Source organism: Myxine glutinosa, chromosome 3 (genome assembly GCF_964187855.1).
Source record: "Myxine glutinosa chromosome 3, kmMyxGlut1.1, whole genome shotgun sequence".
Taxonomy (NCBI): domain Eukaryota; kingdom Metazoa; phylum Chordata; class Myxini; order Myxiniformes; family Myxinidae; genus Myxine; species Myxine glutinosa.
In genome coordinates this window covers 41,222,485-41,241,761 of record NC_136263.1, presented here as the reverse complement: position 1 = coordinate 41,241,761, position 19,277 = coordinate 41,222,485, and the positions used below count along the sequence as shown (strand labels likewise).

Sequence of the window (19,277 nt, the reverse complement as noted above, 5' to 3'; positions counted from 1 at the left end):
AGACCACACACAGAAAAGTGATGTTATAGAGAGACATTGAGTGTTATATAGGATAAATCTATTGACCAATTAACTCTGTAGCATCATACATGCCCAAAATACTCCATTGTGTTTATGAAGGGGGCAGGAGGGGAACCAGGAGGGGAAGCAGAGGCTGTAGAGGGGATCTATGAGCGCATACCACAACACCACCATCAGCACATGAGCTTATTCTATCAAAATTTAGGAAAGAGGAGCCAGGAAGGGCGATAGATGAGTTGGGAGCATCCTGTGTTCAAAAGGTTTCTGTCAAAAAAATAATGTCAGAAGATGCAGAGACGACCTGGACAGGGAGATATAAGAGATTCATTCAAGCTCACCTCAATGGAATACTGCTCTCCCCTCTGGGCTGGTGCTCCTGCCTCACACCTAGATCGTCTTCACGCTGTTGAAACCAAAGCGTTCAGAATCATTGGAATCTCCCACGATGAAGCTAACACCGAGGGCCTTTCACTCACTCACCGCAGGCAGGTTGGTGGTCTTTCCGTCTTCTACCGACTCCTCTCCCGCCTTGCTCCCCCAGCTCTCTCTGGGCTCTGTCCCCCAAATATTCCTACAGGTCGCACAAGATCTGCCTGCAACCCTCTTATGGTTAAACTGCCAAAATCAAGAATCTCTGCTCACCTTCACTCCTTCATTCCTCTTTTGTCCCACCTCTGGAACAAACTCCCTCACTCTCTTCAATCCCACTCCTCCCTCCAGGTCTTTAAAACAGCTGTTCACCACCATCTCTAATCTTCCCCCATCCAAAACCTTGATCTTTTCTACCCCTGCTAATTTCACCCCAAATCCACGTTTTTGAAATACCAACTTCTTTCCTGGAAGTCCTTGGTGTCCTTGTGTTTTATACTTCTCCCACCCCCCCCCCCCCATTCCCACTCCTCCTCCCCCCAAGCCCTCTCCCTCCCACACATCTCCCGATGTCCCTGCTCTCAAATGTTGTGTTTGTGTGCTTCCCCTTCTCTCCCCATCTTGTCTACCGCTCCCTCTTTTTATATATTTTGTTTGTCTGTTTGATTTGTTTGTGTGATAAATGTTGGCTCTTTCACGAGGCTCGATTCTGTATACAAAAAAAAAAGAAAAAAAAAGCTATGTGGAGCTGCGGGGAATAGGGGGTAGAGATTTTTTTTTTTTTTGTACACAAGATCGAGGCTCGTGAAAGAGCTAACATCAATCACACAGAAAGACAAACCGACACATAAAACATATAACATGGGGAGCGGTAGACAAGATGGGGAGAGAGGGAGAAGGACACAAACACAACATTTGAGGGCAGGGACATCGAGAGATCTGTTGGAGGGAGAGGGCTTGGGGGGGGGGGAGGCATGGGAAGGAGGGGGAGGGAGGGGGTGGAGGTGTGAGAGGTATAAAACATATGGACACTGCCAGGACTTCCAGGAAAGAAGTTGGAATTTGGAATATTGGGGCGGTAGGTGTGGATTCAGCCAGATGAAAGCATTTGTAAGCTGCTCTGCATTTTTGCAGTGCAAATTACAACACATGATGACAAACATTGTGGCCAGACTGGATAAGTGGAATTTTGGATTCCCATTGGAAGACAATGCTGTAATGTTTTTTGAAATTGTGCACAAAATACGGATTTCGATGCTCGTAGTGGGGGACAAAAACAGCATTCTCTAACTCATTTCGTTGTGCTAGTTTCCAGTGCCAGCCCATAAGAATTTCATTTGGCTTCAGGACTGGAGTTATTTTATCCACACACAAGAGGAATTTTTGATGCTGGAGATTCCTCTTTTTCTTTTTCTCCATTCTCTGTTATGGATGGGTTTGTTTTGCAAGCGAAAGCAAAATCGCTGTATGTGGTGGTGTGCATGCGAGGGCAGGTTCAATGCTGCCTATAATCACTCATGGCAAGGATTACATTTGGTGTTTTGCCATTTCTTTCCTAGCAATAGTCAGGTGAGGAATTTGGAATTTGGCCAGGGTCCTGGTGACAATCACCTATGCTTTGTAAAAGACGCCATTGGTAGTGCGATCTACAATATCTACCAGCAACAAAATGCTGGTGGAGGGTCGCCCCTCTTCACTCTGGTGGGAAGCCCTCGGTTCAGCCATGCATGGCGCCCGTATGCGCACGCCCGTCGGCACATGACCCAGGCGACCCATTCCGGGGAAAGTTCCGGGCAGGGAGTTTGACTGGGGCGGTACGCCTGTCAAACGGTAATGCAGGTGGCCTAAGGCAAACTCAGGGAGGACGGAAACCTCCCGGAGAGAAGAAGGGAAAAAGCTTGCTTTATCTTGATTTATAGTAGGAATACAGACCGTGAGGCGTGACCTTGCGATCCTTTTGACTTTTTGGGTTTTAAGCAAGAATTGTCAGAAAGGTTACCACAGGGATAACTGGCTCGTGGCAGTCAAACGTCCACCTGACAGCACACCCACTCGCTGATGCAACACCCAGATGCCCAAGTACCAGAGTGACAGTTTACAATCAAGTCAAGAATTAAAACCAGACAAGAGCTATCCTGCCAGCCCTATAAACAAAGGAGAAAAAACCCAAGTACAGATTAAAGGGATGCAAAAACTAGGAATTCAATTGATGGATGCTCATCAACCAAAACACAGATGGCATTACATGTTGCATTCTTTCTTGTATAATTTATTAACGACAAACATATATGCACAGAATAAGTTAATTGTTAAAATGTCAGTTGTGCTACATAAATGGTGCTGATGGTTATTAATGCTTCAGTCACATTTGGCTCGGCGGCCGTAGGGTCTAAAAAATCTACGGCCACTAGCAATTATAGGGCGGCCGCAGTATTTCCACGGTCACACAATGTAGCAGTCACATATGTTTTTATTTTTCGGGTAGCCGCACGGGGTATTTAGAAATTGTGGAGACTGAAAACGTGGGGGTGCCGTACGGTCTTTGATTTGATGTCGCACGGTGACCTTAGGGCGTCCCTGCGGCGGCCATAGAATTTTCAAGGCAGACGCAACGGTGCCTCAAGGTGCCCGCAAGGCGACCGCAGGGGGGCCCTAAGGCGAACGTGCGGCCAGACGGACGGTAACGAGTGGGTATATATACCAGTTCTTTTTCATATGTATATCATATCTCATATCGTCATGGCTACGGCTTGTCGAATTGCTACGGCCACCCTATAAATGAAAAAAGTTATAACTCCGCGCTATAATTCCACGGCGACCCCTACGGCCTGTAAAAGATAGCCATACGCCCTAGGGCCACCCTGAGGCCACCTCAGAAACTCTGCGGCCGCCGCACGTTTCTGTCAATTTAGGGGGGGGGGGGGGGGTGTACGGCCGCCGTATCCTAGCCGTAGAGCAAATGTGCCTGAGGAGTTACCAAGAACCAAGTCGATGATCTACTGGGAAAACCAATATTGTGAAAACAATACCTAACATGCACCAAATGTATGCAAGAAGTTCATCAAAATTAAAAGCTACACACATGGATAGCCGAGAGGTGCGTCACAGCCAGGGTGATTCATCAGTGAACGCTGTCCCATGAAGGCCAAGAAACTGCTTCGGCAGGACCAACTCTCTGTAACACATCAATGACTATGGTTTATCGGATGACATTATAAAAGGCATGTTAATGTACAGCTAGTGGACAGAAGAAATGGAAACACCTGGGTAAATGAGGGACACCACCATCCCAGCATGCTTAGGGTCATGCATAAAAATGTTGCACAGGCCTGGTTGCCTATAATTATGGCTAGCATGGCTGAAAGAGGTGACCACCCCAATTCCCCCCATCCGCAGAGCACGTGGTGGTCGCCCAGTGGTTTGATGAGCATTACAGCGATGTTATCCATATGTCAAGGCCTTCTCAGTCACCAGATCTGAACCCAATCAAGCATTTATGGGATATTCTGGAACGATGCCTGAGACAGCGTTTTCCACCTACATCAAACAGTTGTGAGTTGATTGACTTTCTCTTGGAAGAATGGTGCCGCATCCCTCCTGCAGAATTCCAGACACTGTGACTCTATACCACGGTGCATACAGGATAGGACGTAGTGGCCGGAAGTGGTGAACCAACGCCCTATTAAGTGACTTTACATTGGTGTTTCCATTTTTTTTTGTCCACTACCTCTATGTAGGTTAACAAGCGTTACGCCTAGGTCCCCCGTCGGTGAAGTGATGTGAGTTGACAAAGTGGAAGACGCAAGGCGGCCATCTTGGATGTTGACGTGGCGACCCAATTTTCAATAGCGTTCTTCCTTATGCCTAGATACACCCACACACCAGATTAGAAGTTGGTACTTCGCTTATTTTTCAAGATATTCCGCTCACAAGGTTCAGACATACATGACGGCGGCCATCTTGGATTTTGACGTGGCGACGTAATTTTCAATAGCGTTCTTCCTTATGCCTAGATACACCCACACACCAGATTAGAAGTTAGTAGTTCGTTTATTTTTCAAGATATTTCGCTCACAAGGTTCAGACATATATATGGTGGCGGCTATCTTGGATTTTGACGTGGCGACCCAATTTTCGATAGGCGTCTTCCTTATGCCTAGATACACCCACACACCAGATTAGACGTTGGTACTTCGCTTACTTTTCAAGATATTTCGCTCACAAGGTTCAGACATATATATGGTGGCGGCTATCTTGGATTTTGACTTGGCAACCCTATTTTCAATAGCGTTCTTCCTTATGCCTATATACACCCACACACCAAATTAGAAGTTGGTACGTCGCTTATTTTTCAAGATATTCCTCTCACAAGGTTCAGACATACATGGCGTCAGACATACATGGCGGCGGCCATCTTGGATTTTGACGTGGGTTGCATCCACACACCAAATTCGAATGCGGTCCTTCGCTTATGCATGCACGCATGTACGTACACCCGCACGCACGCACGGACGGACGGACGGACACACGGACGCAGGGGAAAATCATAGTCCCCCTTTCGCTCCGCGGTGCGACGGGGGACAATAACTTACTGAGGAAATATGTCTGGTTTTGATAACCAATTCACCTTAATCACGTGTTAATTCTTGCTTTAATTTAAGCATGTGCTGAACATCAAGATGGCGGCGAGATAACAGAAGGTCTCTATTCTATTACTAGTACGACTAGTCAACGACAACTACTTTAACAGACCAAATTAATCCCACCTTCTTGTGGAGTTGACCACAGGGGTTTTCCCTCTCTACTTTCCTCCTGTTTGAAGTTTTTGACAAACGAGGCCTCCAATAATGTTGTCCTACCTTGAGTTACTTAACATCCTCAACAAGTCTACATTTAAAGCATATATGGAATCTTATAATCTAACGGGGCAAGTTTGCGTCCAAATCTAGAGAATACCTTGATAAGCAATGCAGGTATGACGTTTGTAATGTGTAATCAAGCTAATTAACCGACGACTTATGAGGACAAATTTGAAGCATTTTTGTAGTTCATAGAGACACTGCAGGTAAATGGTTACCCAAAGAAGGTGAGTAAGTGCCGCTGGGATAGTAGACCAATGATGGGATCGTAGCCACTTTTTATTTAAAATTCCTGAGCTTCTCTCACCAGAGAACCACCAGGACGTGCCTGTCACATACCCCCCTCGTGGCAGAGAACCATCATACTTGGTGAGATAAGCGAGGATGCCAGAGAGATGACGAGAGAGTTCATAGAACACCTTATTTGCATGGCGGGATGAACTGGAGCAGTCTTGAGAAACAAGGACATGGGCGGAGTCTGCAAGCGGCAAATTTGATTGGTCGTGATGACGTACAATGCCTTAATATTGTGTCCAAGTATTGCTTAACTGAAGGATTTGGAAGTGACAATAAGGTGATTTGTGTTCTATAGTGTTCAAGTATATAATTCAATTGAAATAAAATTAAGATTTGAAAGGTTGTCGAGATATTTTCGGAATTTTACCGCCATTGAATGCAGCTTCTTTTACACCACCTTACATTAGTTATGTGTGCCTGTTTTTTGTGTCCTTTATGACATCCTTAAAAACAGTACGTTTCCTGTTTGGAATGATTTTCAATTTTGTTTGACTAGGCAGGTAGAGTAAAAATAACTACTGGTATCTCACTTCTCTCTGTGCATGTGCGATTGGGACAAAGTTAGAGCCAAAGTACTACTAAACTACAGGTTTGTTTTCCGATTCATGTTCAAAATATAACATTCAATTGAGATTAAGTTTTTCGTCGATCGTAAAAAGACGTTTGTAGACAGACAGACAGACAGACAAAGTGAACCAATTGCAAAACTCCGCTTTTCCTTTTGCGTGCGCGGAGTAATAATCATTATTAATGTAATGACTGCCATTTTGGTCACACAGTCTTCAATGCTCTTTTTCAGGATGTGTATTCAAATTTTATATCACTTCAATTACAATGAATTAGGCCTGCGCAATGATTGCCAACCTATGATTTGTTGTTTGTTTGTGCAATATAATGAACACCTACAATATAATGACTGCTTCATTTTCCCTGGTGGAAGTCTGTTCACCAGCCCTCAAGCAATGACAGCTTGCGCATTTACAAGCCCATTTGAAAGTTGGAACAAGGGTGTGTTATTGGGTTCTTGTGTCACGGAAGGTTTACTTAGACAGTAAAGTCTTCATAAAACTCTGAAATTAACAACCTCCGTCCGATTCCTTCCTTTCGTTCGTAAAGTTTGGATTATTAAATGGTGCTTCTGACATACAAATAGCAAGTTGAAACAGAACAGTTGTTGTTTCTAAGGACATCCTTATTTTCTTAAAGTTTTCCACCAAGAACCACTTGAAAGGAAACAGACATAAAAGATAGAATTGCGTTTCTCGCTTTATGACGTATTTTGATTTCCTCTGAAAAACACAAACTTAGTTTTCCAGTTGTGAATTTCCATAAATTTTTCTCCTCCTTGCCCTCCCTAACAGTGCTTTTATGATACAAGAGTCTTGCTGATTAGCTCTTTCTTTCCAGGTTAATGGTTTGTTTATGGAAGGCTGGAAGACTTGCTGCTTAGCTCCTTATTTCAAGGTTAATGGTGTGTGTATGGAGGGCTCGCAGGATAGCTTAGAAGCATCCCCATTCACCTTAGAGCTGTCTAGCGCGGGCTTGAGTATTGACCAAGCTATAAACTGTAACTGCAGCGTTTTGCATGCAGAGTGATGCTTCAATGTGTGCACCGTGTTTTGGAAGGATGCTAAGCCAGAGGATCTGTCCTCAAGATAATGTGAAAAGAATAAGCGACTTGTCATCAACATCATGAACAAATTCCAAATTCCTGACATCTTTAGTCGAAATATGTCAGTGCCTGGCCAGCCAATTCTGAAAGAGTTGGGCTAAAAACGTTCCCCAGCGGATCTCGCCATGTGTGAAAAAAGGGCCGCTAAATACGTCGTAGGCTTGCAGGATGGCCTAGACTCTAGACTAGAGGTACGCACACTTCCTGTCTAGCTTGGGTTCTGATCTCAGCCCAGGTATAAACTGCCATCCTGGTATTTCACAAGCAGGGTGAATCATCAATGTGTGTTCCGTCCTTCAGATGGACATGGAACTGGGTGTCATGTCTGCTGACATTAGTGAGTGGTCGTTAAAGATCCCATGGTGTTTTTTGTGAAGAGTGTACGAGCTATTGGCGGCACAATGACCAAATTCCGAATTCCTGACATCTTTAGTCGAAATATGTCAGTGCCTGGCCAGCCAATTCTGAAAGAGTTGGGCTAAAAACGTTCTCGCCATGTGTGAATAAGGGGCCGCTAAATGCGTTGTAGGCTTGCAGGATGGCCTAGATTCGAGAGGTATGCACCCTCCCCTCTAAGTTGTCTAGCTTGGGTTCTAATCTCAGCCCAGGTATAACCTGCCATCCCCTAGTGTTTCACAAACAGGGTGAATCATCAATGTGTGTGCCGTCCTTCAGATTGACATGGAACTGGGTGTCATGTCTGCTGGAATTAGTTGGTGGTCGTTAAAGATCCCATGGTGTTTTTTTGCGAAGAGTAGGCAGCACCATGGTCAAATTCCGAACTCCTGCCCTAACAACTGCTGAGAAGGCAATGGAAAACCACCCAGTATAATCCTTGCCAAGAAACTGCTTCAGTAGCATCGACACTCTGTAACAGAGTATGGCATATCAGAATTAGCAAAAGGAGTCATAGTAGTAGTAAATAGTAGTAGTAGTAGTGGTAATTGTTTTCTTCATGTTGCATATTGAAAGTTTAAAAAAACAACAACAAGTTTGCTCATCAAATGGCATTTTATTAATTAAGCAGCATTATGATACACAATTTTGTGGAAGAAAGCAAAATCGTATGCACCTTACAAGGTCTAGAGCCAAATCTTGGGAGTTGTATAAAACAAACAACGAATCATGCCAGTACACAGAACGCACTTAGGAAAGGAGTAAAATGCAAGTAGACATTGTGTGATTAGTAATTACTATGCAAAACCAAAACAAGAAAACAGAGCTTCATTAGGACAGCGAGCAGGCACACTGATAGCAACACATGCCTTTAGAGTAAGTGGCTAGTCCTGAGTTTCATAAACATTCCTGGATGTACATAGACAGAACACATTTTCACTCATTTGAGTGATTCTGAGAATAAAATAACATCATTCCAACAAAATTTGAGGGGGAAAAACCCATTACAGTCTTTATTTAAAATGATTCTTTATGGAAATGCCATGGATTTTTAAAGAAATCTTCCTGAACACTGTATCAAGCCATAGCTTGTGTTTTTTTTGGCAATGGTTCTTCAGCCAGTTGCTGTTACAATAAGTTATATTCAGACCTTTGCGAAGCAGAAAATGTACATTGACCTTATTAAGCAAACAATTATCTTTTTCTTCTATGAAAGGAACCAAATTGTGGCTACTTGTGGTCACATTTAGGGGCTAGCTGGAGAGCTTGGAGGTGCGCACATTCGCTTTTGGGCTGTCGAGGCTGTGTTAGAATCTGGGCCGAGCAATAAACTGCCACGAGCTGTTTCACATGCAGGGCGATACATCAACGTCGTTCCTCGGATGAACGTTAAGCCGGAAAACCCTTCTGCCACCACGGTGGGCGTTAAATATCTCAAAGTTTATTTAGTGAAGTATAGGTGAGTTATCTCTGGCACCTTGAAAAAGTCACAAATTCCTGCCCAAATCGCCTTCAGTCGAATCGGTCTGACCTGCCGGTTCGTTACAGAATTGGGCCACAAACTTGTCCGTAACGACCCCACAAGCAGGTAGACATCATTGCGGCCGCTTAATAACGAATCATGCCAGTACACAGAACGCACTTAGGAAAGGAGTAAAATGCAAGTAGACATTGTGTGATTAGTAATTACTAATTACAAAGTAATTACTAATTACTGCAGCTGCTGTGTAATTGTAGTTGCCATCACAATTAGTTACAACAATTCTTTTTGAAAAAGAAAGTCTGTAAAATCTCTTGCACATCCTCTCAAATGACACAATTTAGCAAAACTCATTGTCTATTAGAATATAAGAAGCGCACTAAATAAAGGCTCTAAAGGCATTATGACCATTTCCTGTACTTTACACAAAACAGCAACTTTTTCTGATTACAATAAATAAGTCAGGGTTGTTTCATTGCTAGGTTTTGTAGTGGAGGAGCCAGAGCGACATCTTTTGTATCTCTTTCTCAGCTCCATTGTTAAACAATGCCTAAATATCGAATGCATTATTGCACCAGGAGATTGAGCACCAGGGAATCATGTTATCTGAACCCTGGAACAGTTCAGTAATAACAGAACTCATAGAAACTAAGCGGTTTAGACATGTTCTGTCATCATGGATCTTCAGTTGAGCTTCTTCCAACCAAATGAGCCGATAGAATATTCTGGAAGCGGATGCATTCAATGGCTCATTGCGTTCTGCAAAGCTCGTCACAATATCGTGGCATTTCCTCATCTTATATTCCATTTCCTTGTAATATGCGCCCCCCGGACATTTCCTCATTATAAATTTTAGTGCAAAATGAACGTCTATTATTTGACAAGCCTTGTTGAGAGCCCAGCAGAAGAGACAGGCTTGCACATAATGTAATAAACATGACACAGACACTGCACATCTAGCGTGCATTTCCATAATTCATCCAGAAAGCTATCTCGCGTTGAGAGTAGCATGTACAATGTTGCTCTGAACTCAAAAAGTCGTAGTGCATAAAACTCTGACGTTACAAAAAGAAAAAGAAAAAAACATTGACTTTGCAAAATGCGACTTCGAAAAACTCGTCGCTTCTTTGATGGCAAATATGGCAACGTTCAACACTTCCGGGACGTCACAGGACAACAGGAAGTAAAAATGATTTCATCATTTCATCATTTCATTTGGGAAAGGAAAAACATAATCCGGTCCCGCTTTGCGGTGTGGGTTTTTGAGAGCCATCCGAATGAGCATGGCCTGCTGGTTCTCCAATTAAAAGTCTGGTATGGGCAGTAAAAGCACCAGAAAATCTTCATTGTTGAGCTCATTGGACGGCCCTTTACAACTGGGCCTTAGATGGTGTATTTAAAAAAAAAAAAAAAATTCTGGACCTCAGAGAACCGAACAAGGCCTCAGAAAATACTTTCACACGTCGAAAGGCCCAAATTTTCTGAAAACAAACCTGAACAATATTGTCTTTTCCATTCAATGTCAGATCAGCTCTTTCTCAAACAGAATCAACGATCTGACGATGTTGCTGTCCTGGAACAGGTGAGAGATGAAACGTTGGTGAACGGTCACTCGGTCACCGATTTAAACTTTTTACATGTAAACATATTGTTATACTTACCTCTTTGCAAGCATCAATAAACTCATCTATTGTTACGACCCCATCTCGATTTCTGTCCATCTTCTGGAAAAAAAAGAGAAAGAAATGAAAAACGACATGTAATGTAAAGCGGTAACAGGAAATTGCATTCCGATCGTGCGAGGGATTAAAGATGAATGAAAGCAGCGCATGTGCTTCTTTACTTGTTCAATTCAACTCTGGAACATCATCTGCTCCACATGTTTGTGGTCCAAAGCACGGGACGTTACATATCGGGTTCCTGCAGCTGCTGTGTATCACAGTATCTAAATCAACGAAGCTCTACAGCTGCTGTGTATCACAGTATCTAAATCAACGAAGCTCTACAGCTGCTGTGTATCACAGGATCCAAATCAACGAAGCTCTGCAGCTGCTGTGTATCACAGTATCTAAATCAACGAAGCTCTGCAGCTGCTGTGTATCACAGGATCCAAATCAACGAAGCTCTACAGCTGCTGTGTATCACAGGATCCAAATCAACAAAGCTCTACAGCTGCTGTGTATCACAGTATCCAAAGCAACAAAACTCTGCAGCTGCTGTGTATCACAGTATCCAAAGCAACGAAGCTCTGCAGCTGCTGTGTATCACAGGATCCAAAGCAACGAAGCTCTGCAGCTGCTGTGTATCACAGTATCCAAAGCAACGAAGCTCTGCAGCTGCTGTGTATCACAGTATCCAAAGCAACAAAACTCTGCAGCTGCTGTGTATCACAGTATCCAAAGCAACAAAACTCTGCAGCTGCTGTGTATCACAGTATCCAAAGCAACGAAGCTCTGCAGCTGCTGTGTATCAGAGTATCCAAATCAACGAAGCTCTGCAGCTGCTGTGTATCACAGTATCCAAAGCAACAAATCTCTGCAGCTGCTGTGTATCACAGTATCCAAAGCAACGAAGCTCTGCAGCTGCTGTGTATCAGAGTATCCAAATCAACGAAGCTCTGCATCTGCTGTGTATCACAGTGTCCAAATCAACGAAGCTCTGCAGCTGCTGTGTATCACAGTATCCAAATCAACGAAGCTCTGCAGCTGCTGTGTATCACAGTATCCAAATCAACGAAGCTTTGCAGCTGCTGTGTATCACAGTATCTAAAGCAACAAAACTCTGCAGCTGCTGTGTATCACAGTATCCAAAGCAACGAAGCTCTGCAGCTGCTGTGTATCACAGTATCCAAATCAACGAAGCTCTGCAGCTGCTGTGTATCACAGTATCTAAAGCAACAAAACTCTGCAGCTGCTGTGTATCACAGTATCCAAACCAAATAAGCTCTACAGCTGTGGTGTATCACAATATCCAAAGCAACGAAGCTCTGCAGCTGCTGTGTATCACAGTATCCAAAGCAACTAAGCTCTGCAGCTGTGGTGTATCACAATATCCAAAGCAACGAAGCTCTGCAGCTGCTGTGTATCACAGTATCTAAAGCAACAAAACTCTGCAACTGCTGTGTGTCACAGTATCCAAATCAAAGAAGCTCTGCAGCTGCTGTGTATCACAGTATCTAAAGCAACAAAACTCTGCAACTGCTGTGTGTCACAGTATCCAAATCAAAGAAGCTCTGCAGCTGCTGTGTATAACAGTATCTAAAGCAACAAAACTCTGCAACTGCTGTGTATCACAGTATTCAAATCAACGAAGCTCTGTAGCTGCTGTGTATCACAGTATCCAAATCAACAAAGCTCTGCAGCTGCTGTGTATCACAGTATCTAAAGCAACAAAACTCTGCAGCTGCTGTGTATCACAGTATCCAAAGGAAATAAGCTCTGCAGCTGCTGTGTATCACAGTATCCAAATTAACTAAGCTATGCAGCTGCTGTGTATCACAGTATCCAAATCAACAGAGCTGCAGCTGCTGTGTATCACAGTATCCAAATCAACGAAGCTCTGCAGCTGCTGTGTATCACAGTATCCAAATCAACGAAGCTCTGCAGCTGCTGTGTACCACAGTATCCAAATTAACGAAGCTCTGCAGCTGCTGTGTTTCACAGTATCCAAAGCAAATTAGCTCTGCAGCTGCTGTGTATCACAGTATCCAAAGCAAATTAGCTCTGCAGCTGCTGTGTTTCACAGTATCCAAAGCAAATTAGCTCTGCAGCTGCTGCGTATCACAGTATCCAAATTAACGAAGCTCTGCAGCTGCTGTGTTTCACAGTATCCAAAGCAAATTAGCTCTGCAGCTGCTGTGTATCACAGTATCCAAATTAACGAAGCTCTGCAGCTGCTGTTTTTCACAGTATCCAAAGCAAATTAGCTCTGCAGCTGCTGCGTATCACAGTATCAAAATTAACGAAGCTCTGCAGCTGCTGTTTTTCACAGTATCCAAAGCAAATTAGCTCTGCAGCTGCTGTGTATCACAGTATCCAAATGAACTAAGCTCTGCAGCTGCTGTGTATCACAGTATCCAAATCAACGAAGCTCTGCAGCTGCTGTGTATCACAGTATCCAAATCAACGAAGCTCTGCAGCTGCTGTGTACCACAGTATCCAAATTAACGAAGCTCTACAGCTGCTGTGTTTCACAGTATCCAAAGCAAATTAGCTCTGCAGCTGCTGTGTATCACAGTATCCAAATTAACGAAGCTCTGCAGCTGCTGTGTTTCACAGTATCCAAAGCAAATTAGCTCTGCAGCTGCTGTGTATCACAGTATCCAAATTAACGAAGCTCTGCAGCTGCTGTGTTTCACAGTATCCAAAGCAAATTAGCTCTGCAGCTGCTGTGTACCACAGTATCCAAATCAACGAAGCTCTGCAGCTGCTGTGTATCACAGTATCCAAATCAACGAAGCTCGGCAGCTGCTGTGTATCACTGTAACCAAATCAACGAAGCTCTGCAGCTGCTGTGTATCACTGTAACCAAATAAACAAAGCTCTGCAGCTGCTGTGTATCACTGTAACCAAATCAACGAAGCTCTGCAGCTGCTGTGTATCACTGTAACCAAATAAACAAAGCTCTGCAGCTGCTGTGTATCACAGTATCCAAATCAACAAAGCTCCGCAGTTGCTGTGTATCACATTATCCAAATCAACGAAGCTCCGCAGCTGCTGTGTATCACAGTATCCAAATCAACAAAGCTCCGCAGTTGCTGTGTATCACATTATCCAAATCAACGAAGCTCTGCAGCTGCTGTGTATCACAGTATCCAAAGCAACAAAACTCTGCAGCTGCAGTTTATCACTGTAACCAAATCAACGAAGCTCTGCAGCTGCTGTGTATCACTGTAACCAAATAAACAAAGCTCTGCAGCTGCTGTGTATCACAGTATCCAAATCAACAAAGCTCCGCAGTTGCTGTGTATCACATTATCCAAATCAACGAAGCTCCGCAGCTGCTGTGTATCACAGTATCCAAATCAACGAAGACCTGCAGCTGCTGTGTATCATAGTATCCAAATCAACAAAGCTCTGCAGCTGCATTGTATCACAGTATCTAAAGCAACAAAACTCTGCAGCTGCTGTGTATCAAAGTATCCAAAGGAAATAACTATGCAGCTGCTGTGTGTCACAGTATCCAAATTAACGAAGCTCTGCAGCTGCTGTGTATCACAGTATCCAAATCTACGAAGCTCTGCAGCTGCTGTGTATTACAATATCCAAAGCAACAAAACTCTGCAGCTGCTGTGTATCACAGCATCCAAAGCAACGTAGCTCTGCACCTGCTGTGTATCACAGTATCCAAATCGACGAAGCTCTGCAGCTGCTGTGTATTACAATATCCAAAGCAACAAAACTCTGCACCTGCTGTGTATCACAGTATCAAAATCAATGAAGCTCTGCAGCTGCTTTGTATTAAGGTATCCAAATCATCAAAACACTGCAGCTGCTGTGTAGCACAGTATCCAAATCAACGAAGCTCTGCAGCTGCTGTGTATCACAGTATCAAAATCAATGAAGCTCTGCAGCTGTTGTGTATAACAGTATCCAAATCAACAAAACTCTGCAGCTGCTGTGTATCACAGTATCCAAAGCAACGTAGCTCTGCAGCTGCTGTGTATCACAGTATCCAAATCAATGAAGCTCTGCGGCTGCTGTGTATTAAGGTATCCAAATCAACAAAACACTGCAGCTGCTGTGTATCACAGTATCCAAATCAACGAAGCTCTGCAGCTGCTGTGTATCACAGTATCCAAAACAACATAGCTCTGCAGCTGCTGTGTATCACAGTATCCAAATCAATAAAGCTCTGCAGCTGCTGTGTATCACAGTATCCAAAGCAACGAAGCTCTGCAACTGCTGTGCATCACAGTATCCAAAGCAACAAAACTCTGCAGCTGCTGTGTATCACAGTATCCAAAGCAAATAGCTCTGCAGCTGCTGTGTATCACAGTATCCAAATCAACAAAGCTCTGCAGCTGCTGTGTATCACAGTATCCAAAGCAACAAAGCTCCGCAACTGCTGTGTATCACAGTATCCAAAGCAACGAAGCTCTGCAGCTGCTGTGTGTCACAGTATGCAAAGCAAATAAGCTCTGCAGCTGCTGTGTATCACAGTATCCAAAGCAACGAAGCTCTGCAGCTGCTGTGTATCACAGTATCCAAAGCAACGAAGCTCTGCAGCTGCTGTGTATCACAGTATCCAAAGCAACGAAGCTCTACAGCTGTTGTGTATCACAGTATCCAAATCAACAAAACACTGCAGCTGCTGTGTATCACAGTATCCAAATCAACGAAGCACTGCAGCTGCTGTGTATCACAGTATCTAAAGCAACGAAGCTCTGCAGCTGCTGTGTATCACAGTATCCAAACCAAATAAGCTCTACAGCTGCTGTGTATCACAGTATCCAAACCAAATAAGCTCTACAGCTGCTGTGTATCACAGTATCCAAATCAACGAAGCTCTGCAGCTGCTGTGTATCACAATATCCAAAGCAACAAAACTCTGCAGCTGCTGTGTATCACAGTATCCAAATCAACAAAGCTCTGCAGCTGCTGTGTATCACAGTATCCAAAGCAACGAAGCTCTGCAGCTGCTGTGTATCACAGTATCCAAAGCAACGAAGCTCTGCAGCTGCTGTGTGTCACAGTATGCAAAGCAAATAAGCTCTGCAGTGCTGTGTATCACAGTATCCCAAATCAACAAAGCTCTGCAGCTGCTGTGTATCACAGTATCCAAAGCAACGAAGCTCTGCAGCTGCTGTGTATCACAGTATCCAAAGCAACGAAGCTCTGCAGCTGCTGTGTATCACAGCATCCAAAGCAACGAAGCTCTGCAGCTGTTATGTATCACAGCATCCAAATCAACGAAGCTCTGCAGCTGCTGTGTATCACAGCATCCAAAGCAACGAAGCTCTGCAGCTGCTGTGTATCACAGTATCCAAAGCAACGAAGCTCTGCAGCTGCTGTGTATCACAGTATCCAAAGCAACGAAGCTCTGCAGCTGCTGTGTATCACAGTATCCAAAGCAACGAAGCTCTGCAGCTGCTGTGTATCACAGTATCCAAAGCAACGAAGCTCTGCAGCTGCTGTGTATCACAGTATCCAAAGCAACGAAGCTCTGCAGCTGCTGTGTATCACAGTATCCAAAGCAACGAAGCTCTGCAGCTGCTGTGTTTCACAGTATCCAAAGCAAATTAGCTCTGCAGCTGCTGTGTACCACAGTATCCAAATCAACGAAGCTCTGCAGCTGCTGTGTATCACAGTATCCAAATCAACGAAGCTCGGCAGCTGCTGTGTATCACTGTAACCAAATCAACGAAGCTCTGCAGCTGCTGTGTATCACTGTAACCAAATAAACAAAGCTCTGCAGCTGCTGTGTATCACTGTAACCAAATCAACGAAGCTCTGCAGCTGCTGTGTATCACTGTAACCAAATAAACAAAGCTCTGCAGCTGCTGTGTATCACATTATCCAAATCAACAAAGCTCCGCAGTTGCTGTGTATCACATTATCCAAATCAACGAAGCTCCGCAGCTGCTGTGTATCACAGTATCCAAATCAACAAAGCTCCGCAGTTGCTGTGTATCACATTATCCAAACCAACGAAGCTCTGCAGCTGCTGTGTATCACAGTATCCAAAGCAACAAAACTCTGCAGCTGCAGTGTATCACTGTAACCAAATCAACGAAGCTCTGCAGCTGCTGTGTATCACTGTAACCAAATAAACAAAGCTCTGCAGCTGCTGTGTATCACAGTATCCAAATCAACAAAGCTCCGCAGTTGCTGTGTATCACATTATCCAAATCAACGAAGCTCCGCAGCTGCTGTGTATCACAGTATCCAAATCAACGAAGACCTGCAGCTGCTGTGTATCATAGTATCCAAATCAACAAAGCTCTGCAGCTGCATTGTATCACAGTATCCAAAGCAACAAAACTCTGCAGCTGCTGTGTATCACAGTATCCAAAGGAAATAACTATGCAGCTGCTGTGTGTCACAGTATCCAAATTAACGAAGCTCTGCAGCTGCTGTGTATCACAGTATCCAAATCTACGAAGCTCTGCAGCTGCTGTGTATTACAATATCCAAAGCAACAAAACTCTGCAGCTGCTGTGTATCACAGCATCCAAAGCAACGTAGCTCTGCACCTGCTGTGTATCACAGTATCCAAATCGACGAAGCTCTGCAGCTGCTGTGTATTACAATATCCAAAGCAACAAAACTCTGCACCTGCTGTGTATCACAGTATCAAAATCAATGAAGCTCTGCAGCTGCTTTGTATTAAGGTATCCAAATCATCAAAACACTGCAGCTGCTGTGTAGCACAGTATCCAAATCAACGAAGCTCTGCAGCTGCTGTGTATCACAGTATCAAAATCAATGAAGCTCTGCAGCTGTTGTGTATAACAGTATCCAAATCAACAAAACTCTGCAGCTGCTGTGTATCACAGTATCCAAAGCAACGTAGCTCTGCAGCTGCTGTGTATCACAGTATCCAAATCAATGAAGCTCTGCGGCTGCTGTGTATTAAGGTATCCAAATCAACAAAACACTGCAGCTGCTGTGTATCACAGTATCCAAATCAACGAAGCTCTGCAGCTGCTGTGTATCACAGTATCCAAAACAACATAGCTCTGCAGCTGCTGTGTATCACAGTATCCAAATCAATAAAGCTCTGCAGCTGCTGTGTATCACAGTATCCAAAGCAACGAAGCTCTGCAACTGCTGTGCATCACAGTATCCAAAGCAACAAAACTCTGCAGCTGCTGTGTATCACAGTATCCAAAGCAAATAGCTCTGCAGCTGCTGTGTATCACAGTATCCAAATCAACAAAGCTCTGCAGCTGCTGTGTATCACAGTATCCAAAGCAACGAAGCTCCGCAACTGCTGTGTATCACAGTATCCAAAGCAACGAAGCTCTGCAGCTGCTGTGTATCACAGTATCCAAAGCAACGAAGCTCTGCAGCTGCTGTGTATCACAGTATCCAAAGCAACGAAGCTCTACAGCTGTTGTGTATCACAGTATCCAAATCAACAAAACACTGCAGCTGCTGTGTATCACAGTATCCAAATCAACGAAGCACTGCAGCTGCTGTGTATCACAGTATCTAAAGCAACGAAGCTCTGCAGCTGCTGTGTATCACAGTATCCAAACCAAATAAGCTCTACAGCTGCTGTGTATCACAGTATCCAAACCAAATAAGCTCTACAGCTGCTGTGTATCACAGTATCCAAATCAACGAAGCTCTGCAGCTGCTGTGTATCACAATATCCAAAGCAACAAAACTCTGCAGCTGCTGTGTATCACAGTATCCAAAGCAACATAGCTCTGCAGCTGCTGTGTACAACAGTATCCAAATCAACAAGGCTCTGCAGCTGCTGTGTATCACAGTATCCAAAGCAACGAAGCTCTGCAGCTGCTGTGTATCACAGTATCCAAAGCAACGAAGCTCTGCAGCTGCTGTGTGTCACAGTATGCAAAGCAAATAAGCTCTGCAGTGCTGTGTATCACAGTATCCCAAATCAACAAAGCTCTGCAGCTGCTGTGTATCACAGTATCCAAAGCAACGAAGCTCTGCAGCTGCTGTGTATCACAGTATCCAAAGCAACGAAGCTCTGCAGCTGCTGTGTATCACAGCATCCAAAGCAACGAAGCTCTGCAGCTGTTATGTATCACAGCATCCAAATCAACGAAGCTCTGCAGCTGCTGTGTATCACAGCATCCAAAGCAACGAAGCTCTGCAGCTGCTGTGTATCACAGTATCCAAAGCAACGAAGCTCTGCAGCTGCTGTGTATCACAGTATCCAAAGCAACGAAGCTCTGCAGCTGCTGTGTATCACAGTATCCAAAGCAACGAAGCTCTGCAGCTGCTGTGTATCACAGTATCCAAAGCAACGAAGCTCTGCAGCTGCTGTGTATCACAGTATCCAAAGCAACGAAGCTCTGCAGCTGCTGTGTATCACAGTATCCAAAGCAACGAAGCTCTGCAGCTGCTGTGTATCACAGTATCCAAAGCAACGAAGCTCTGCAGCTGCTGTGTATCACAGTATCCAAAGCAACGAAGCTCTACAGCTGCTGTGTATCACAGTATCCAAAGCAACGAAGCTCTGCAGCTGCTGTGTATCACAGTATCCA

At 44.1% G+C, this 19,277-nt stretch overlaps 1 protein-coding gene across 9 annotated transcripts in view; it reads right to left on the bottom strand.

The window, feature by feature from the left end:
• Positions 1-3,548: 3,548 nt before the first annotated feature.
• The window catches only part of LOC137413947 (Kv channel-interacting protein 4), a 413,434-nt gene continuing 397,705 nt past the window's right edge, over positions 3,549-19,277 (bottom strand). For 6 of the 9 annotated variants that reach the window (XM_078773939.1, XM_078773934.1, XM_078773942.1 and 3 more), the window contains 2 exons: positions 10,756-10,818; positions 8,211-10,667 (listed from right to left, as the gene is read on the bottom strand). In XM_078773939.1, coding sequence (XP_078630065.1) covers positions 10,617-10,667; positions 10,756-10,818 — 114 coding nt within the window. In that variant the 3' untranslated portion in view covers positions 8,211-10,616. Of the gene's footprint in view, positions 3,566-8,210; positions 10,668-10,755; positions 10,819-19,277 lie in introns of those variants that run through there. The other 3 variants (XM_078773936.1, XM_078773935.1, XM_078773937.1) reach the window with 3 other exon arrangements.